The sequence below is a fragment of the Girardinichthys multiradiatus genome, chromosome 9, assembly GCF_021462225.1.
Source record: "Girardinichthys multiradiatus isolate DD_20200921_A chromosome 9, DD_fGirMul_XY1, whole genome shotgun sequence".
NCBI classification, from domain to species: Eukaryota; Metazoa; Chordata; class Actinopteri; order Cyprinodontiformes; family Goodeidae; genus Girardinichthys; species Girardinichthys multiradiatus.
This window is the reverse complement of record NC_061802.1, coordinates 5,961,405-5,985,410: the sequence shown is the minus strand read 5'-3', so window position 1 is coordinate 5,985,410 and position 24,006 is coordinate 5,961,405. Positions and strand designations below refer to the sequence as shown.

Here is a 24,006-nt window from a genome sequence, read left to right as displayed (position 1 = left end):
AGAGACTGCAGTCTTCTCAGACTTGCTAACAATTCATTTATCTTCTCTCGTCTCAGTTCACTTTGCAAGTTGTATTTTTTGCCATGATGAGTCTCATAGTGGCACCGAATATTCAATTATTTAATCAATGAAACTTGCTGTGAGCACACCAAACAGGTTTCCCATTCACCCCTGATGTCCACTTTTCTCCTTTTTGATAGTGACATTTTGAATAATGAGGGTAGCAGAGAGTGATTTTGATTTTGACATGAAAAGAGCAGTGAGAAGAGGTTTTAATAAAGGCAGAACTGCTTTATTGTTCTCATCCGTCTTCCTCTCTTAAAATTGGCCGGAAAGGAGCATCAATGGTTTACTGCTGCCATCTGCTGTTCAGTTCTGGGCCTCAAAGTTGTGTCTCTCTTCCGCTCTTACTAAAATAGTGCGACATCCAGTGGACAGATTAGGAAGTAACTTTTACAGAAAAATTGCATTTAGAATTTTCTCTATGATTTTCTACAAATAACTGTGGGCCAGATTGGACCCTCTGGCAGGCCACGTCTGGCCTGCAGGCCATATCTCCGACCCCCCTGCTCTACGAAGTTCAGGTCAGGCCAGTTTGATCAATGATCAGTAACAACATTATCATTGAACCAGCTTTTGGTGTGGGCAGGTGACAAGTCCTGCTGAAAAATTAAATCAGCATCTCCATAATGCTTGTCAGCAGAAGTGCTCCAAAATGTCCTGGTCGATGGCTGTGTTCACTGTGGACTTTAGAAAACACAGTGGACCAACACCTTTAGATGACATGGCTTCCCAAATCATCACCAACTATGGAAACGTCATACATGACTGCAAACAACATGGATTCTGTGCCTCTCCACTCTTCCTTCAGACTCTGAGACCTTGATTTCCAGTTGAAATACAAACTTTACTTTCATCTGAAAGAGCACTTTGGACCACTGAGCAAAACTCCAGTCCTTTTTGTTCTTGAACGAGGTAGGACGCTTCTGATGTCTCTGGATCAGGAGTAGCTTGACATAAGGAATGGAACATTTGTAGCCCATTTGTAGGATTCATTTGTGGGTAGTGGTTCTTGATGCACTGACTCCAAATTCATTCCAATCAATTCAATCTCCCCAGACTCTATATTTCTGAAATGAGTGACAAAAATACAGTACTTTTTCAAGATATTCAATTTCTTTAGCTTTAATTGTACATATATTTGAGTGCAAATGTAAAACCTAATGTCAATGCAATCATTTCACATTACCAAGTATCTGTCTTAGCTATAACTGTAGGTTTTCATGACAATCTTTGCCTGTTTTCTCACTAATTTCAATGTTTACTTCAGTGAGCCCAAAGCGATGGTTTGTTCTCTTCATGCCCTCCACTTAGTTTGGTTCTCTGTCTTATTTACTCTCACGCTGTGTTGTTTGTTTTCAACTGAAGGTGAGAAGCCAAAGGCAGCCACAGTGACACCACTGCACGTGTGTGTGTGTGTGTGTCTGTGTTTGCTATAGCCCAGATGGCCCAGCCATCAGCATCAAGAGTCTCATCGTCTCATCTGAAGAGTGAGCTTTGAGTTGTTTGACTTCCACTGCCCTTTAGCTCCCAAAAGCCTTGTCTTCTTTTGAGCTCAGTTCTCACTAAAATCAAAACTATTAAACTTTCTGGTAGAGCTGGTTTCATTTAGTTATAAGAAAAATACCCAAATCCACCGGATTTTAAGAAACAGATGTATTTGTTTTTGATGTATCACGTAGTGATAGCTAATAGTAAGAGTGCCACATAACATTACTTAAGAAAATATTTATTTTCATCTTTGTCTACTACTAATATCTAGAAGTTTCTGAACTATTTTTGTTTGTGTTTTGCTTTGTTTTCAGTTGACTTTATAGTTTCCATATAATATTCAAATGTTATTTTTTTAGATTAACGATTTACAGACAAACCAGAAAATTGATTGGTTGATTTTGAAGATTGGTTGTTTAATTGCTCAATAAACCGTATATGTTTTCAGTGGCTCCATTTGAGAGAACAATTTGATCTTCATCCCCAAATACTGTTCTACTGAACAATGCTCTGTTAAAGGTCTCTTATGAATTTACTTTTAAAATCCTCACTGGTGTAACAAACCAAACATGACAAAATCAGGTGGCAAACATTTACCTACTTATTACTGGAATATGGATGGATGGATGGATGGATGGATGGATGGATGGATGGATGGATGGATGGATGGATGGATGGATGGATGGACGGACGGATGGATGGAAATACTGTACAAATATTTTCCATACTTTTTTCTAATTTTATATGCTTGTTGAAACTGGGAAAATACTTATAATTTATCTACTGTTTACAATTAGTGGTTAACTACTGTAACGGTGGTTTAGGCACACAATTAGTTCATACTGTCTCTTAGTTTGGTATTTCTATACTAGATCAAATACTAGCACATAAAAAGACTGGAGACAAAGTCTTCTTCAATATGTTTCATTCTCAGCGGCTTCAGATTAATGAATATTTTCTGCTTGTTTATAGCAAAAAGGAGGGCATCAGACAAAAAAAGAGAAAAAGGGAAACAAGGCAAGGACCAGCTGGGTCAAATTTGTTTCCAGCTGACAAGATGGCTTGTCACCATCAGTTATTGCCTGATTTTAGAGGCTAAAGAAGAGTCAAAATTCTTCATCTGGGGCTGGAAGTTTGAAAATACTGTTATTATCACCAGATCACCAATTTCAACCGCTGCAACTTTGGGGAATTTCACTTTTTTGTGATACATTATTATTATTTTTGAAAAATAAAAATACTGTATTAGCAGCTGTGCTGTGTACTTAACACGATTTGTTTATTGAACATGAAATGTGATACTCACATCAGAAAGTGAATTAAACCTTAAATCTAAATCTTTTAAAACCATAAACAGTGTACAGATCTTGTTCTCTCATTATTTATGCTTTGATCATAACTAAAATACTATATTTTGTGTCTATCATATCACATAAAAAAACAAACGTTTATGCTCTAAAATCTTAAAGCTCTTTAATCATCTTTTGTGACGAGGACTAGTAATGCCTGGTCTATTTTTCTATTTCATATTATATTAAAACATTTAATATAGTGGTTATTGTAACAAGGTCAACTTCACAAAAAGATTTATAAAATAAAGAGGAGATTGCACATAAAGCCTCCTGACATGGCAGATGTGCTCACACAGAGGTGTTAGGTAAAAACCTGCAGGGTCATCTGAAAAAAAATGTTGCTTAGCTGTTAACAAAACTCTGCTGGACATTTTCTAAAAATACGCTGCAGTAATTAGATAATGTACATGCAAGTTCACTGCTTTAACATTTTACTGTACACAGCCAACAGTTGAGCTGTTACATGTGTTGCACTGAATTAAAAGTTAACACAAGTTTCCTTTAATATTTTCAAAAGTAAGTTGGAGTAAATTATTCTTAAAACTAAAAGCTAATTCCTTTTAAAGCTTTCTGTTCTTCAAAATTTGGTTTGCACACTTAAAGGGTTCAAAAATCATCTGTGCTGGAATGGTGCAACACCTCAAAAAATGTTTATTAACATAACAGCAGCAAGGTGGCAGATTACTTCAATTGACATTACACATGAAGTAACCATAGGTGTTCATGTGGTGTGGCATGCAAATGTATACTGGTAGCAATTGGTATAAATATGTATTTTGTCCAATTTTGTCCAAATTTGCTCTAGAGAGTAAAGGTAACATTTTTAATTGGAAGTAATATTCATGCATTTGGAGAAAAGTTTGTCACAGAATCAAGTTTTTACTACATAGACCCAGTTAGATACATATGACTGCATGTGCACTAAAAGAACAAACCTAAAAGTCACTTTAAATACATTCAAACAATTTAATCTCAATCCTTAACATTGTCCATCCAGTTGGTCCAAACGGATGGAAGTGTTTCCCAGTGGCATTGTGTCATCGTAAATCCATTCTTGCTGGTAAAAGCTCTAGCTATGTACATGATGTTGATTGAAATCCTTTGCTTTATGGCAATGATCCTTATTTTTAAAGCATATTTGACATATTTTGGTACATTTGGTACAGATGAGCCTTGAAGAAAAAAAATTTTCTTAATATTTATGTAACCAGGAGGATAAATACTTGTAAATACTGTATTTTTTATACCTCATCTTTAATTTTTGTGTGTGCATAGGTCATTAACATGTAAATACAGTTTCTGCAGAATGCGTACTATGCTGAAGCTTAAAGAAAATTTAACAGATTTTTAATGGTTTTATGCACCTATAGTTGTGAGTTTTTTTCTTTCTGTGTGTTTGTTTCTACCTCTCATTGATCTTTGTGTTGAGAGGCGGGCTAAGGGAGTCAGTGGAGCGAACCGGGAGGGAAAGAGAGAGAGAGAGAGTGAGAAAGAGAAGGGCAGCAAAAGAGAGGGAGAAGCAAACACTCATACAGACAGAAACAGAGGAGACACAGGACTGGGACTGCCGCTACTGCAGAGGACATCTCAGAACACATACATTCTGACACACACTTAGATATAGGCACACACATTTTTTATTGCACACACGCAGAGCCTGGTCGACACACTCCTTCTGACAACAATAACAACACACTAAAAACACACGTGCTAACCCACTTCGACACACATTTGCACATGCTGAAACACAGGCAGACAGGGACCATGTTGCTCCTTGCATCCTGACCAGCTATGAGGATCACACTGATGAAGATGATGCTGATGAGAGCAATGAAGAGTGTGAGGGAGAGGACGCTGGCCTGCCACAGCTGAGGACCGTAGCCAGGCGTTGGGGGGGCCAGGGGGTTTGGGGTTGGCAAGAGGGTGGTGGTAGAAGAGTAGGGGACAGTGGGACAGGATGGAGCGTGGTTGATAGAACACATGCACGTGCATGTGTGTGTAAGTGTGTGTGAGTGCATGGAGGTGTGTGAGTGAGAAAAGTCTGCATGAAGGCTAGGATGCCCCCCCAGCGTGGGACCAGCTAGCTAACGTTAGCCACATGTTGTGCCACTGCAAAGTAGCATGCACCAACAACACCATATCTCTGATGTTTGGATGCAAGGTAAGTGGGGAGTCGGTGTGTGTTATTGTGCAAGAGCGAGGAAGAGATGCATGGGATACAGCTGAGATAGTGCACACAGAGAGAATAAAACTAACAGTGTATTAAGAGTGAAGGAGAGGGTTGATGACTTGGCTTGTAAAGGGGCTCATGGTTGAGGTAACTTAATGTGAGAGTTTGTTTCCTGCAGCAGAATGTGAGAGAAGGTTCAGGTTGTGTGGTGTGAGAGTGTGTCAGATAGAGATAACTAAAGGAAAGAAAGCATGTTTGAATGTCAGATTTAGTTTGTTTCACATTTGAACCTGTTCAGTTTGCAACCAACATCTTCGTGGCCTCATTTTCTCAGCTGGGTTGTCTACTGATCCAGTCTGTCCAATTTTGTCACAAAGAGTTTATATTTTCAGTTACATTTAAATGTTAGGTTAATTGTGAACCACTATTCAACGAAGACTGTGAGATCACATGGACAAAAAGATTTGTTTTGGAAATAAAACATCACAGGTCAAAAGGTTAGAAGCAATACACAGTTCCTGTGACGCCATTTTTAAAAACCAGTATGAGGCTTATGAATTTTGGGATGTATTTACTGCATGACCAGACTTTGCAAGATGTGTACTGAAATGAGCCTCCACCCACAGCATTCTGTAACTAGTAGAAAATTAACTAACATTTACCATTTAAAGACATGGTTGATACTGCATTCTATCTCCTTCCTTTATTCTTCCATCTTCTCTGTTACTCTCTTCTTCCCTTCTCCCTCCACCTATCTGCTACAAACTTTTGATTTTTTAGTTTTCCTCCTATATTCCTCCCACTTCCTAAATATTCCTGCTGTAGAAGGCTAACTAGATACAAATACCCCAAATTAATAAGTAAGTAATTAAATAGATAGTTATAGTGATAATTTTAAAAAGAAAATAGAAATATATATTTGAAATAAATAATTAAATATTATTTTCTATATATTTTAAAGGTCTCAATTTATTACTCAATGAAATAATTAAATTGAGAAATAATAAAATATGTCAATCAAATACTGTATTTGGAAAAATCATAAATGTAAATTTAAATTTTTTTATTGTTATTTTGCTCCCTGTGCTGAAGTACATTATTAAAAAATTCAAACCGCTTTTATGCCTTACTTAAGAAAAACCCTAACATCTGATTGGTTACCCTGCACAGCAACTAAGCTGCAGACCAATCACTTTTTTCTATGGTAGCATTAGCCTCGATGAGTGATTTGAATTGTAGGGTGGAGAGGAAAAATAAACTCATGTCATTCTGCTGCACATGACCATGAAGTAACAGTTACTATATATTTACTTAAAATAAAGAGAGATTAACAATTTTTTTTTATTTCTCCATGTACAATATCTCACAAAAGTACACCCCTCACATTTGTGAAAATATTTTATTATATCTTCTCATGGGACAACAGTAAAAATATACTTTGATATAACGTAAAGAAGTCAGTGTATCGCTTGTATAACAGTGTTAATTTGTCTTCCCCACAAAAAAAACCTTACACATAGCCATTAATGTCTAAACGGCTGGCAACAAAATTAGGAGTATACTCCTAAGTGAAAATATCCAAATTGTGTCCAGAGTGTCAATATTTTGTGTGACCACCATTATTTTCCAGCACTGCCTTAACTCTCTTGGGCCTGGAGTACACTAGAGCTTCACAGGTTGCCACTGAAATCCTCCTTCACTCCTCCATGATGACATAATTGAGCTGGTGGATGTTAGAGACATTGCGCTCCTCCACCTTCCATTTGAGGATGCCCCACAAATGCTTAATAAGTTTTAGGTCTGGACACATGCTTGGCCAGACCAGCACCTTTACTCTTAGTTTCTTCAGTAAGCCAGTGGGCACCATGTTGGACTACGGCCCTGCGGCCATGTTTCCAAATGGAGGGAATTATATTCTGCTTCAGTTTGTCACAGTACGTGTTTGCATTTATGGTTCCCTCAATGAACTGTAACTCCCCACAGTCACCACCACTCATCCACTCCCAAACCATGACACTCCCAGCACCATGTTTGACTGTAGGCAAGACACACTTGTCTTTTTAATTCCCATCTGGTTGTTGCCACAAATGCTTTGCACCATCTGAACCAAATAAGTTTAACTTGGTCTCATCAGACCACAGGACATGGTTCTAGTAATCCATGCCCTCACTCTGCTTGACTTGACGTTTTTGTGCATCATCCTAAGAAAAAGCCTCCTTCTGGAATGACAACCATGCAGATCGATTAGATGCAGTGTGCATATGGTCTGAGAACTGACAGGCTGACCTTCCACCTCTTCAACCTATGCAGCAATGCTGGCAGCACTCGTACATCTGTTTTCAAAAGAATACCTCTAGTTGAGCACAACTTCTTTAGTTGACCATAGCAAGGTCTGTTCTGAGTGGAACATGTCCCGTTAAACCACTGTATGACTTGGCCACCGTGCTGCAGCTTAGTTTCAAGGTGTTGGCAATTTTATTTTAGCCTAGGCCACCTTTATCAAGAGCAACAATTCTTTTTTTAGATCCTCAGAGAGTTCTTTGCAATGAAGGGGCCATGTTGAACTTCCAGTGACCAGTATGAGAGAGTGTGAGAGCAATAACAACAAATTTTAACACACTTGTAACATTAACGAGACATGACACAGGAACGTGAAAATACATTTTTACTTAGGGGTGTACTCATTTTTTTGCCAGTGGTTTAGACATTCAAGGCAGTGTGCTTTGTTATTTTGAGTGGACAGCAAATTTTCACTGTTATATAAGCTGCACACAGACTACTTTACATTGTATCAAGGTGTCATATGTTCAGTGTTGTCCCATGAAAAGATATAATGCAATCTTTACAGAAATAAGAAGGGCATACTTACATGCCTCTGACAGAAACTGATGTGTTTGTTAGCGCCATTAGAGTGTGCGTACTCCACCACACTTTGACCCCTTTCACATAAGAGTCAGTCTTTGCTGTGCTTACCAACAGAGCAGGGTTTAGAGCTTGGGAGAAGGTTGCTGACCCCCCTGGGACAACAGATCTGGTTGTCCCCCTGTTAGTGGCCACACGGGTTGGGCCCATTTTTTCATACTTCAAACAAATTGCGATAATAAAATAAAACAATCACAAATTTAGTTTTGAAATAAAGAGGGTCTACCAGACTGTAAATTCGAAATGAAATTCCCCACTTATATTTTATATATTAGACATAAAGCGCTATAGATTAGGTCAGGGGTTCGCAAACTTTTCAGCCTGCACACGCCAAAGTAACAGTGCCACACTCCTTAAAAATACATATAATTTTTAAGCTCTATATTTATTTATAAAATAGTGAAATAATTATATGTATTTTTAAATATATTTATGTTTTAAAAATGACATTTGATTATTTAATTTCATCCCACATTATTAAATTATTTTAAGGGACATTTCATGGTACATACATTTTTTTCATGGGACATTCACATTGATTTATTTCATGTTATATTTATTTATTTAATTTTGCCCTTTTTGGCTCTTCATGCACCTCAGCGGTTACATCACGATGATTCTGAAAATCATCTGATGTAGTTTGGAAACATTTGCTTGCTTTGTTGTTTCTTTTGCACTTATCCTGAAGCACAGTTACTGGTATCCATATATCACCTTTGGACAGTTTTCACATTCTGAATTGACTTTTCATGAAGCAAGTATTAAAATTATTCAATTGATTTTTTTTACAAGCATGCTCTTTTGCTGATTATATAACATTAGGTTATTCTAAACAAATCAGTGTAGTCTAAATTTGGCAGTCATCTTGCAAAGTACTCACCATTAAGTGAAAAAACAACACATCAAAAATTAAACTTGCATCCCGACAGTTTAGAAAGCGATACCTTTGATGTGTAGGACTGGTGCCTCTTTGAATAGTCGAACACATTTATAAAGAGCACTGTGAAATCTGCACCTGGCCGAGTTAAAGACTAGGAAGCACATTTTCTTTTCCCAGTATTTGAATGCTGAATGCTTAAAGTTGAAAGGAGAATATTTAGTTCTCACAAGTGTGCAATATTCTGTTCCGATAAAACCACGGGGCTTTGCTTGTAATTGAGTGCATACATTCTTGGATACAGTGCAGCACTAAGGCTGTAATGATATGTATGGACTCCACTTCTGTCCTATTAGATCATCTCAGCATGACAGCATGTTAGATAGAGGCTGGTCGAGAGACAACAGCTACACTGCAGCCAGAGAAGGAAGAACGAGTCAACAGAAGTGTGCTCATCTGATAGAGCAGTAGTTTTGTCCTCTAGGATTGTATTCCGAGGATACATTGGGATTATGGAATCTACAAGAGATTTTTTTTTTTAAAACAATGGTTTTGGTTTGTAAATACTAATGTTTTCATAGTTCAATGTTTAGATGTTAAGAGTTGAAAAGCCTCTGTGGATTTTTCAATTAATGTGAATTGAAACAGACACTGAAAGTGCACCTTCCACTTGCTGTGGAAGTAAAGTAAAACTTTATTTATATAGCACCTTTCAAGATATAGATTTCGAAAAGTGCTTCACTACTGACATTAAAACAAGAAAGATTTATCAAAAGCAGATTTTAAAAATGAGTTATTAATTGGCTTTTAACACAAATAACAGATTTGCGAACTTTACTTTTTGGTCATATTTATAAACCACATGGTGTTTGGGTGGCACCTGATGTGTTTAAAAGTGAAAGACTTCATGAAATTGTGTCAGTTGTTTAAAAAGAGCAACTTCTTCACTTCCGGTCAGAACATCATGGCAATGGATGTGTGGTGAGATGCGTGGTGAGATGCGTGGTGAGAGAGCTCTCGAAAGAACCCGAGTAATTCCATGTGAATCTCCCCCAAAATGGAACAATTTATTTAAGCTGTAAGCGACAAAGACGAGGGGGAGACGTTTGGTTGGATATCCGTGTGTTTTTGCCATTGGACGATGAGGCAGGAGGGAACTGTCGTGAAAGTGAGGCTAAAGCTAACAACTAGCAGGGGAGCTAACACCAAGGAAGCGGCAGCAATGGGCGACCTGGAATTGATCCTGGAGGAGCTGAAAGGATTTCGAAAAGAAAACAGAGAACAACTGGGAATGATAAAAGAAGAAATCGCCAAGGTAAACAATAGACTGAGTGAGGCGGAAGAGCGTATTGGAAAGCTAGAGGACAGAACTCTGAACACAGAAGAGGTTCTGACTGACATGTTAAAGCTAAACATACAGCTAGAAGATAAGCTAATAGAGTTAGAGAGCTGATCGAGGCGGGAAAACGTAAGGATTTACGGCGTTCCAGAGCGAGCTGAGAATGAATGCGCTACGGTGGCGGTGTTCATAGAAAGCCTCCTCCACAAAGGGCTAAAGCTCACCGGCGATATGACTGACCTCCACATTGAACGAGCGCATCGTTCACTGGGGCCTCGCCCACCCGAAAACACACCACTTCGCTCCATTATAGTAAAGTAAAGTTTTAAAACGAAGGAAGCGATCCTCCGTAAGGCTTGGCAGAGCAAAGGATTTAGATGGAATGAAAACCTAATTAAGATGGACCATGACTAGACTCACCTGATCATTCACAGGAGGAGAGAATATGCAGAGGTCCACAAAGTGCTGAAAGACAACAAAGTCCCAATCCACACGCTCTATCGAGCCAGATTGAAACTATCATACAAAAATGAGACTAAAATCTATGAATCCATTGAGGAAGCTACGGAGGACATGGCGACCAGAGGCTACGAGGTGAGGATCGTCAGGACCCTGGAGATGCTGGTGGAACAGATCCGGCGGCTAACCTGGAGGAAAGCGAATAGGCGCACAAAGAGGAAAACAACCACCTCCAGTCGAGACGACAGCTATAAGGAGAGGTTGAGAGCTTTCAGGCGACCATCATCCGCTCCATCTGCAAATCAGTAGGCAGGAAGCTGTAGATGTGCAATGCACCCCATTTGCTGTTGTTCCACTTTGTGGGTTTTGTTTTGAGCCCCTCCCCCCCAGACTGGTTATGGTCATATTTGAGAGGTGAGTTTTATTCTAGGACACGGATGTTCTACTGAAATTCAGATCTACTGAGCAGTCAAGTTTGGGTTCACTTTCATCACGCATCCAATAAGGGCCCCTCACACCAAGGACGTGAAGAGGGACCTTCCCTTAGAGCATCTTCTGGGATGTTCATTGGGAGTTGAACTGAATATGCTATGTTCGAAGTTGGTTCATGTGTTATTTGTTAAATTCTTGCTAGTTCATTTGTTGAATTTTTTTTTTAGCATGAGGCTTACTCAAATCTGGGGTGAAGTGGTGGATGGGTTTACATAGATGAATAGAACAATTAAAGTGGCTTCCTTTAACATCAATGGGGTACTCAACCCAATCAAGAGAGAAAAAATACTATCAAAATTAAAAAGTGACCAAATTCAAATCTTTCTTGCAAGAAACGCACCTTGATGATGCTGAGCATGCAAAACTAAATAAATCAGGATTTAAATATGTCTACTTTTCCTCACATGATTCTGGGAGGCGGTAGGGGGGTGGTGATTCTTATTTCTAGAACAGTAAACTTTGAATATATTTCTAAACATAAGGTCGTTTTGGTCAAAGGTAAAATTGATGATATTGAGGTTAATTTGCTAAATGTGTACGTTCCTCCGGTTAGTGATTGGAGTTTTTATAGATCCATCTGTGAACTGATGATAACAAAATGTCATGGGTTCCTAATATGTGGTGGTGATTTTAATATCAGATTGAACCCAAAAAACAATTCATCCAATGGTAAACCTGATGCAAGTAACAACAGCAAAAAAATTAAAACTCTAATGAATGAAGCGGGAATAGTAGATATGTGGAGGGAGTTAAATCCCAGTTCACAGGGCTTCACTCATTATTCACCAAGCCACAGTGTTTACTCCCAGATAGACTATTTTTTTTATCTTTGGGAAAGATTTACATAGACTAGTAAAATGTGAAGTAGGTTCTAATACATTGTCAGACCATTTCGCTTTGATTCTGACAGTAAACCTAGAGAGCAAAAGGAAATTCACTTCCTGGAAGATGAACTCAAATATTCTAACTAACGGTACAATCAAAGAAAAACTGCAATTTGAAATTGGATCCTACTGTCATCTTAATGACAATGGGGAAGTGACACCACCAATACTGTGGGATGCGTTAAAAGCTGTGACAAGAGGCAGGATAATATCAATTTGTTCTTATGAGAAAAAATCTAGACAGAAGAGGTTCAGAGAACTGGAAGAAGAATTGAAAAAACTACAAAACGAACACTCGTTAACTTTGAAAAAAGAAATTAAAACAAAAATTTTAGATGTATAGAGAGAAATGGATTAAATAAATAATGTTGAAATACAGAAAAAGCTTATTTTGACTAAGCAACGTTACTACGAGACAGGTGGGAAATCACTAAGGCTCCTAGCATACAAATTAAGAAAACAACAGGCAGACAGAAATATTCATAAAATATGAAACCCATCAACAAAACAGTTAGAAACAAGTCCTGAAGGAATTAAACAATGTTTCCAAAAGTTCTATGAACACCTATACACTCAACCCCAGGCAGCAGATGATTGACAAGTCAATAAGTTTTTAGACTCAATACACCTGCCTAAGGTTACAGATATCCAGAATAGTCAATTAACAGACAAGATAACATATGAGGAGGTAAAAGAAGCAATCAAGAGATTGAAGGGGGGGGAGATCTCCAGGACCAGACGGCTTCACCTCTGAGTGGAAAAGAATGAAATTCCCCCCTCATGGAGAGAGGCAATAATTTCTGTTATTCCTAAAGAGGGAAAGGATAAATTAGAATGTGGAAACTACAGACCTGTAAGTGTTCTAAACATTGATTACAAATTATTCACATCTATTTTATCAAAGAGACTAGAGTACATATTACCGAAGTTAATACACAATGATCAAACAGGCTTCATTAAACAAAGACAAGCCCAAGATAATATTAGGAAAACAATGCTTATCATGAAAGAGATAAAAACACAAAAAAACAATTCTTTGATAATCAGTTTGGACGCAGAAAAGGCGTTTGATTCGGTGAGATGGTTTTTTCTGTATAAAGTTCTCAAAAGATCTTTCTTCCATAATACCATTATTAATACGCTAGAAGCACTGGATGATAAACCAAAAGCCCGTATTAAAATCAATGGGGACTTGACAGACTCCTTTTGTCTGCATAAAGGAACAAGACAAGGATGCTGCGCTTCGCCACTCCTCTTCGCCCTATTCATTGAACGTTTGGCCCAGTGGATTCGACAGAGACCTGACATAAAGGGAGTAATGACTTTAAATGGAGAGCAAAAATTAGCCTTGTTCGCAGATGATCTTTTGATAGCCTTAACACAACCTGCTCAAACACTCCCAAAACTAATGAATATGTTGGAAGAATATGGTCAATACTCTGGGTATAAGATTAATATAAATAAAACTCAGGTGCTAAAATTTTATTTTAACCCAACAAAAGAACTGAAAAATGAATATAAATGGAATTGGAGTAGTGACTATACAGGTCCTTCTCAAAAAATTAGCATATTGTGATAAAGTTCATTATTTTCTATAATGTAATGATGAAAATTTAATATTCATATATTTTAGATTCATTGCACACTAACTGAAATATTTCAGGTCCTTTATTGTCTTAATACGGATGATTTTGGCATACAGCTCATGAAAACCCAAAATTCCTATCTCACAAAATTAGCATATTTCATCCGACCAATAAAAGAAAAGTGTTTTTAATACAAAAAACGTCAACCTTCAAATAATCATGTACAGTTATGCACTCAATACTTGGTCGGGAATCCTTTTGCAGAAATGACTGCTTCAATGCGGCGTGGCATGGAGGCAATCAGCCTGTGGCACTGCTGAGGTCTTATGGAGGCCCAGGATGCTTCGATAGCGGCCTTTAGCTCATCCAGAGTGTTGGGTCTTGAGTCTCTCAACGTTCTCTTCACAATATCCCACAGATTCTCCATTGGGGTTCAGGTCAGGAGAGTTGGCAGGCTAATTGAGCACAGTGATACCATGGTCAGTAAACCATTTACCAGTGGTTTTGGCACTGTGAGCAGGTGCCAGGTCGTGCTGAAAAATGAAATCTTCATCTCCATAAAGCTTTTCAGCGGATGGAAGCATGAAGTGCTCCAAAATCTCCTGATAGCTAGCTGCATTGACCCTGCCCTTGATAAAACACAGTGGACCAACACCAGCAGCTGACACGGCACCCCAGACCATCACTGACTGTGGGTACTTGACACTGGACTTCTGGCATTTTGGCATTTCCTTCTCCCCAGTCTTCCTCCAGACTCTGGCACCTTGATTTCCAAATGACATGCAGAATTTGCTTTCATCTGAAAAAAGTACTTTGGACCACTGAGCAACAGTCCAGTGCTGCTTCTCTGTAGCCCAGGTCTGGGGAATGCGGCACCTGTAGCCCATTTCCTGCACACGCCTGTGCACAGTGGCTCTGGATGTTTCTACTCCAGACTCAGTCCACTGCTTCCGCAGGTCCCCCAAGGTCTGGAATCGGCCCTTCTCCACAATCTTCCTCAGGGTCCGGTTACCTCTTCTCGTTGTGCAGCGTTTTCTGCTACACTTTTTTCTTCCCACAGACTTCCCACTGAGGTGCCTTGATACAGCACGCTGGGAACAGCCTATTCGTTCAGAAATTTCTTTCTGTGTCTTACCCTCTTGCTTGAGGGTGTCAATAGTGGCCTTCTGGACAGCAGTCAGGTCGGCAGTCTTACCCATGATTGGGGTTTTGAGTGATGAACCAGGCTGGGAGTTTTAAAGGCCTCAGGAATCTTTTGCAGGTGTTTAGAGTTAACTCGTTGATTCAGATGATTAGGTTCATAGCTCGTTTAGAGACCCTTTTAATGATATGCTAATTTTGTGAGATAGGAATTTTGGGTTTTCATGAGCTGTATGACAAAATCATCCGTATTAAGACAATAAAAGACCTGAAATATTTCAGTTAGTGTGCAATGAATCTAAAATATATGAATGTTAAATTTTCATCATGACATTATGGAAAATAATGAACTTTATCACAATATGCTAATTTGTTGAGAAGGACCTGTATTAGGTATTTAGGGATTAAACTACACAAAGATAATTCTCAGATGTCAATTCGAATGAATGTTCTCTCACGCATGCTCTATTATTTTCTATGCCTTCCACTGAAAATACCTCCCAAAACGTTTCAGGATTGGGATAGGCTAATTTCTAGATATCTATGGCAAGGGAAAAGAGCTAGGGTCAAATACAAAACACTACAGTTGAGGAAAGAAAAGGGGGGAATGGGCCTCCCATGTCTACGGGATTACTATTACGCTGCCCAGATGAGGCCACTAGTTTGTAATGGTTCAACATCCTACACATCAGGTTGGAAGGAATTGGAAGGTACCACTGTGAGGGGTATTCCAATAATGGCCCTCTTGACAGATGATAAACTTGAGTGAACTGAGGGCTTCAGAAGACCCCCTATTGGACTGTCTATTTTACCCCCTAAAAAACGTAATTAAAATATGTAAACTAGAAGTCGCATCCAGAATGTTGAGATGGTGCGGCTACGATTCTGATTTTGAACCCAATAAAAGTGATGACGGATTTAAGAGGTGGTCTTTTAGGGGCCTCACATGCTACAATTCATTTCTTCACAAACAGTCATTTAAAAGTTTTGAAGCTTTACAAATTGAGCATGGTTTAAAAAAGGCCGACTTCTATAGATACCTTTAAGTCAGACATTATTTTAACCAAATTCTGAAACAACCTTTGAGTGATAGCAATGTTGGATTTCTGGAGGTCTTCCGATCATTAATGAGTCTGAGACAGTGTAATAAAGTGATTTCCAGATTGTACAATGGAATTCAGCTTTCAAAACAAGGGAGTACTGACTACATCAAGAAGATGTGGGAAGCTGAGATAAAGGAACTGATCTCAACTGACACTTGGGAAAACATATACCAACTTCAGTGGACCTTCACGGCATCAAATGTATGGCGAGAGTTTAGCTGGAAGAACATTATGAGGTTTTTCATCACACCAATCCAGAAAAGATATCTGGGCAGTGGAGATTCATGTTGGAGACTGTGTGGGACTGGGGGAGCCACACATGAACATCTGTTTTGGGGCTGCCAGGTTATTAGACACTTCTGGATGGAGATGCACTGTCACATAGAACATGTTTTTGGAGTTAAGATTCCTTTTAAATGTAATACTATGTATATGGGTGATGTACAACAAAAGTTGGATAGAGAAGATAAAAAATTATTTGGTTTACTTATTGCAGCCAGTAAAAAGGCTGAAAACAGAACCACCTACCATTGAGGAATGGATTGCTATTGTGCAATAAATTTATATTATGGAAAATATTACATTTTCTCTCAGGATACAAAAAGATACATTTTATAGGATTTGGTCAAAATGGTCGGAATATGTAAAGACTGTAAGGTCGGACTTCATGTAGAACCACATCCTCTCACCTATTACCCTTATTTTATGACACGGTAAGGTGTTCGTACCAAGGTATCTGGTTGTCAACTAAGCCTCTATTGCTTTCTGTTCCACTTTAATATGTTTTTAAAAAAATGTTTTCTATTTACTCACTCATTTTTTTTTTTTTTTTTTTTTTTGGTTTTCAAGCCTTTCCGTTTGTCGGAATGGGCTATTTGCTTTGACATGTTAAACTATCAGCAAAAGAAATAAAAAGAAAATTACAACAAAAAGAAAAAAGAGAAACTTCTCCCTCATACTTTTCTTCCTGCTCATGTAAGAAATCTGATAAGTTCTTGTGATTGGACACATTTACAAAGTCTCTGTTTATTGTCATTGCAATTTTGTTTCACTAGCAAGCAAAACTTTTTAAAATTTTAATATTTAAAATAATTGCTAAGTTTTAGTCACACCCTCCTTCATCTCAGAGTTGGTTTGATCCAATTCACTGCACAAACGTCTTTTCGTATCATTGTGATTTCTTCTGTTGGACACTTTTCAGCTATGCAGAAGAAAGGCACAAATTCGGCTTTGCCTTTAATCCGAATGATGGATTAAAGGCTATTGTCCAGATCTGTGTCCAAAGTAGTGCATGCCCTCCGCCATCAGCTTTTCGGTGTTGCATCTGTACCACAGGAGCGCGCACAGCTTGTTAACTGTGTTTCTTGACGTAACTCCCAATGGTTGCAGCTTACAAATTTGCCAATCAATATTAATAATAAAAAATAAAAACATGCCTGTCAATTAATTTATTAGAGGTTTGCCTCCATTCATCTTTTAATTTTTCTCTGAGACTCACCGTGTCCTTTTTTGTGAGAGTTTTTGTTTAAAGAGTTTGGAGTTTATCATAAACAGCCACAATATTTAAGCCAAAATGTAATATTAGCAACATAAAAATAGTTTGTGGTAGGACTTGGCTATCTGTTTATTCAATTCAACTCAATTAAAAAAAATACTTTATTAATCCCAAAGGGAAATTAAATGTTGTTGTAGCTCATTATGAGGGTTTCCTCAAAGAGCCGTTGTAGATGCTGATGGCTGTGGGCAGGAAGGACCTTCATTTTATGAAGAATCCGTCTTTCCACAATGATCTCCAGAGGTTCCAGAGGAGTCCCCAGAACAGAGCCAGCCTTTTTTATCAGCTTGTTGAGCTTTTTTAAGTCCCTGGCACTGATGCTGCTTCCCCAGCAGATGATGGCAGAAGAGATCACACTCTCCACAACAGACTTATAGAAAATATGCAGCATCTTGCTGCAAACACCAAAGGACATAAGCCTCCTCAAGAAATACAGTCTGCTCTGTGTCTTCTTGTAGATGGCTTCACAGTTGCATCTCCACTCTAGTCTGTTGTCCAGGTGAACACAGAGGTATTTATACTCCTCCACCACCTCCACTTCTTCTCCCATGATAGAAATAGTTTTTGACTTATTCCTGTTTCTCTTAAAATCTACAATCAACTCCTTTGTTTTAGTCACGTTCAAAATGAGATGATTGTTTCCACACCATGCCACAAAGCGGTCCACCACCTTCCTGTACTCAGCTTCTTGTCCATCTCTGATCCACCCCATGACTGCAGAATCATCCGAGTATTTCTGCAGATGACAGGAGTCTGTCTTGTACTGGAAGTCTGAGGTGTACAGAGTGAAAAGGAATGGTGAGAGTACAGTCCCCTGTGGTGCTCCTGTGCTGCTGACTACCTGGTTAGACTCACAACCCTTCAGTCTCACAAACTGTGGTCTGTTTGTCAGGTAGTCTTTGATCCAGGAGATTGTTGAGGCCTCCACCTGAGTATTTTGGAGTTTCTGACAAAGCAAATCAGGTTGGATTGTATTAACTGCACTGGAGAAATCAAAGAACGTGATCCTCACAGTGCTACTGGCTTTGTTCAGATGACAGTGGGTTTGTTGAAGCAGGTGTATGATGGCATCTTCAACTACAACTCCACAGCGATAAGCAAACTGAAGGGGGTCCTGATGGTTTACTGTTTGCTTACTCAGGTGGGAAACAGGAGTCTCTCTAGGACCTTCATGATGTGAGATGTCAGGGCAACAGGTCTATAGTCATTGAGGACTGATGGGTGAGTTTTCTTTGGTACCGGAACAAGACAAGAGGTCTTCCACAACACCGGAACCTTCTTCTGGGCCAGGATAAGGTTGAAGAGGTGCTGCAGAGTCCCACAGAGCTGCTCTGCACAGGCCTTCAGGACTCTAGGGCTGACATGATCTGGACCTGCAGCCTTATTCCGATTCAGTCTCTCCAGTTGTATCTTCACTTGACTTCTTGAGACACACAGGTGGAAGGGGAAGCAAAGGAAGCATCAGCATCTTCTGATATGGTTGAAGACAAACATGTAGAAGCAGAAGGGTCTAGGGCTGAGGTGGAAGATAAAAAATGTGAGGTGTTACTGGACAGCTGTGGGTCAAAGGAAGGTGGAATGTCTGTTTGGCTGTGAGCAGGAGAGGAGGATGCGAAGCTTGTTTCTGAACTGAACCTATTGAAGAATGTGTTCAGTTCATTGGCTCTGTCCAGACCATCATCCCTCTGCCTGAAACCCGTGATCTTCTTCATCCCTGTCCACACATTTCTGATATTGTTTTGCTGGAGCTTGCTCTCCAGCTTCTTCTTGTACACCTCCTTGCTGTCTCTTATCTTGACTTTAAGTTGCTTCTGTATACTCCTCAATAATTTCCTGTCTCTCTCTCTCTGAAGGCTCTTTTTTTCTTGTTAAGCAGGTCCTTCAGGTCACTGGTGATCCAAGGTTTATTATTGGGGAAGCATCTCACGGTTCTGGTGGGGATGATGTTATCCACACAGAAGTTTATATAGTCGGTTACACACTCAGTCATGGCATTGATGTTCTCTCCATGTGGCTGGCACAGTGCGTCCCAGTCTGTAGCCTCAAAGCAACCTTGCAGAGCGTCTTCAGCTTCCTGTGACCATTTTCTCACAGTCCGCTTTATTACAGGTTGCCTCTGAACAAGGGGCTTATATTTCGAGCAGAGAAAAACAAGATTGTGATCTGATTTGCCTAGAGGAGGTCTTGCTGTAGAGATGTATGAGTCCTTGACATTTGCATAAAACAAATCCAATGTTTTGTTTTCTCTGGTAGAGCAGCTGACAAACAGTTGAAACATTGGAAGTGTAGTAGAGAGTGAAGCATGGTTAAAATCACCAGAAATTGCCACAAAAGCATTGGAGTTTTGTGTCTGTAGCTTAGCAACAACTGAGCTGATGGCATCACATGCAGTGTCGGCAACAGCGGAAGGTGGAACGTAAACTGTTGCCAAAATAACACTGGTGAATAATATGGACGAAAACTTACTGCCAACAGTTCAATATCTGGACTGCAGAGATGACACTTCAGTTACATGTCCTGGATTACACCATCTGTTGTTCACAAGTACTGCCAGTCCACCTCCTTTACATTTGCTGCTCCTCTTTAAATCTCTGTCTGCTCGTATGGTTAAAAAGCCAGGTAGAGAGATGCTGGAGTCGGGGATATGATCCTGCAGCCATGTCTCAGTAAAACGCATAATACTGCATGCCCGGTACTCTGGCTGGGTCCTTTGTAGGGCTTGGAGTTCATCCAACTTGTTTCCCAACGATCTCACATTGCCCATCATAATCGACGGAAGAGATGATTTGAACTTCCTCCTTCTCTCTCTTCTCTTAGCTCCTGCTCTGCATCCACGGCGTCTCCTTTTCAACTCATCAGGGATTTGGGGTTGTAGTTGAAGTATTATTTGAGCTTTTGAAATATTAATCAGCTGCTCCCGGTTGTAAGAAACAACTCCGTTGCCATGGCAATGCATCATAACAAATGTCCAAAGATAGAAAGTATTAAGAAAAATCCTCCAAGCTGCACAGCATCTGACATCGGAGTGGACAGTCGTCCAAAAAAAATCAACTGTATCCACCACAAGAGGAATAGTTCCCAAAAAAGTATAAATCAGAATCAAAAGTAACAGAGCTACTCCAACCTGCTGCCAACTTGAGCGGCGCAATTATTATAATTTTGCAAATTTTAAAACCTAATGTTGTAACGGTACTGCAAAGAATTACATTTGACATTTATGTACATAAAAATAAATTATCTTCCAAGGATTTTACTGAATTTGTTTTGTTTGTTTTGCCAACATTTTGACGATATATGACGTGTTTGATTGTGTAAATTGTTTTTGGGTGACACAAAATTATTTTTCACTGTATAAACCCTCCCTATGTTCATTTGAATAAAACTTAATCCAACTGATCCATCTCCGATTGCTCTGCAATGACACAGTGTTACTGTCAATAATGCAATTTGCATTGTTTAGTGACAAAGTTAAAGCTTAAAGTTTTTCACACCACATGGAAAAGACTGCCTTAAAATGGTGATTTTGTTTTTATGGGAGGAAACTTGTGACATCAGAAACTGAATTTGAATTGCTCAGACTGAATCTGTATTTGTGTAATTTGAAATTAAATGCAATGGTTTGAAAATTAATTTCACTAAACTGAAAATGAATATAATGGTTTAAAACTGAATTTGTTTGCTTTGAAAATTGCTTTGCTTTGTATTGAAAATTCAGTTTGATTACTTTCACTTTCAGGTCTGAAATTCAATTTCAGCTTCAAAATTCAGTTTTTTGTGTCACCAGCTTCCCCGCGACCCACTATGGAATAAGCGGTAGGTTAGGGTTAGGGTTAGGCTGACTGACTGACATCCGGGTCCTTGAAGCCAGAGATTAATCAGACACAGATTTACTGATCCACGGATGTCATTCACTATTGCTGTGTCCAAATTCAGGACTGCATCCTTTGAAGGACGCATTTGTAGGCTGATAACGTCCTCGATGAGGCAACGAATGCTGTCCAATATCCAAGGTTCCAACAAATGCGTCCTTCTTATCCCCAGATTTGAAGGATGGGTCCCGTGTATCCTCCGTGTCCCACCCTATCCCATGATTCATTGCGGGTCGAAGTAGATTGTTCAAACGGAAGTAGCAAACGCCGGAGGAGAGAGAAAAGTTGTGAATAAAATTATATTGCGCATTCTGTGAAACAACTGAACTTTTACAATCTTTTTAGACAAGAATGTAGTTGTGTAAACCTAAAATATCTGATCAGTTTATCAAGATATCGCTTAATTGCACAAATGCGCAGATATGTTCGTCCGCTGCCCCAGCAGCCGACTCGCCTCACCAGCTGTCAGCTGACCGGCTGGTTGAGGTGCGCTAAACCCCCGCTGGGTTTCCCCAATGGGTGGAAGTTAAACAGATATAATTCAGTCAGATGAAATCTAATATTAACATTTGGTTTATTTATTATAATAATAATAATTATTATTATGCTCTGCAAATAAACTGATTTAAATTTTGTTCCTAAAGTTAATATGTTTGTGTTTAAATACATGAAAATTAGCTGCTTTTATTTTTTACCTCGCCTGCAATGTTTCCATTTCTGAGTGTGTTTAAGTGCCTCAGAAGATAAATCAAACCCACCTTAACTAGGTCAGACATTTGAAGACATTCAAAATAGATGAATCTGTTCTTCTATTTCTGTAAAGGTCTGGGTGTTTGTCCAGAAGATGCTTCACTGTCTAAAACCCTCTTGAAGTCAAGGAAAAATTATCTTTCTTTAAACCAGATTCCTTTGCTTCCTGCTTGAATTTGATCAATTATATGTGATTAACTTTCATAAAAAAAGGTATGAAGAGAAACATTTATTTACTCTATGAAAATAACAAATGTATGGAAATTCACAGATTTTGTACAGCATTTTGATTTTAAATTGAATTTAATTCTCAGCCATACAATTTGTCGTGTCATGGTCCATAATGTTAAAAATATACAGTTTTCTTGCACACACATTTTCGCAGTGTCACGGTTTTAAGAAAAAGCTTTAAATAAATCCATCAACGGATGTGCTTGTAAAAGTAATCATGTTACTGACACCTGTCATTCCTTTTAGAAGATTTTAGCCATCACCTCTTATCTAACAATAGGTGCCTTTGTGTTGCATGCAGACCCATAAAGCATTAAAGATAGTGATGTGAGGGGTAGAGAAAATGGAATGATGCAGAGAAAGAGTAAGATGCAGGCGTGTGTGTGTGTGAGAGAGAGAGAAAGAGAGGGGGAGATGTTCCTTACGGCAGAGGATCCCCTACTCTTTCATGTCTCACCAAGCGTGACTAATGCTTGGCTTTACTCTGTCACACACAGAAAAACACACACACCGCCGCATACACATGTACCAGAATGCTGAATCTGCTCCCAATCTAGTCACGTTTCCCTGGCTATGCAGGACTGGCTGACACACTAAAACATGACAGCAAAAGCGTGCATGTACCTCACATCTTTCTGTATGTGTGTGTTTCTGTATGTATCTATGGTTGTGGTCAGCAGGCAATCCGCAGGCTCAGTCCTGATTAGGAAGGCTCGTCTTGATAGTCAAGCTCGAAGGAACACACAAATGCAAAGAGAGATATTTTTAGTTTCTGTTTAGTTCATATATTCATTCATTCAGATGTGTTCTCCTGCCATGTGAAATACAAATGGAATTTATTGAAATTGTGGTTAAGTATAGTTTGTGTGAGTGCAAATGTGGGTAAGTGTTGAGGGCAGGAGCATGCAGCATTGTGACAACAGTCCAAGCCAGGTTTTCTTCATGGTCTTAGTGTCCTGTTGTTTAGCTGCTGCTCTCCAAATTATTTTCAGGTGCTTTTTACTAATAACTGAAATGACAGTGGACAAAAGGATCATAGAGAGAGGCAGAGGGGAAATAAACTGGGTTGAATGTCATGAGAAGGGTAAGATTAGTTCATTTTCTCAGAGTAGTGTTCACTCTTGATGCTGGCCTAAATGAGGTTAAAGTGTGGAGCAGTGGACGTTGGGGTGTGTGGGTGGGGGGCATGTCTGTTTGAATTCATAGAAATTAGCTGTTGTAGTGTTATGCACTTCCCCATTTTAAAGCAGCCACCCACTCCCTGCCTAAAAACATGATTTCAAGAATAGTTGTTGCATCTTGTTGTGGACTAAGAAGATAGTGACCTTCATGATCACATTTTGGAACATTATACTCTTTTTTTTCCACGTGGTAGACTGACATTTTTTTTTTAAATTAAAAAAAGAAATCCCCATTGGATTTGATAGTAATTATTTCATATTACCTGAGAAAAGCAATAAAAAAACTGAGGTAATTTTCCACTGCAAAGCTGTGTGCTAACCTGCTGTGTGCTAACAACATTATTTGAGATCTCTTTTATCAGGAGAATGTGATTTTGGGGGAAACCTTTATAGATGTATATTATATATGATATATGCATGTGCACATAGAATATTGTGTGTTCTCACTCTCTGTTGGGTACCTACAGAGGAGTCAAAAGGCCATGGTATAAATACTGTCTATGTCACTGTCTGGCTCTCTGCAGGGGAGGTGAATCTGTCTCATA

General features: G+C 39.0%; 1 protein-coding gene across 5 annotated transcripts in view; it reads left to right on the top strand.

Moving 5' to 3' along the window:
• LOC124873635 (discs large homolog 1-like protein) overlaps positions 1–24,006 on the top strand; it is a 170,944-nt gene that overhangs the window by 24,414 nt on the left and 122,524 nt on the right. For 2 of the 5 annotated variants that reach the window (XM_047374404.1, XM_047374402.1), the window contains exon 1: positions 4,441–5,064. The exons of the other annotated variants lie outside the window; for them this stretch is intronic. In XM_047374404.1, coding sequence (XP_047230360.1) covers positions 5,002–5,064 — 63 coding nt within the window. In that variant the 5' untranslated portion in view covers positions 4,441–5,001. Of the gene's footprint in view, positions 1–4,440; positions 5,065–24,006 lie in introns of those variants that run through there. 5 annotated transcript variants of the gene reach the window in all.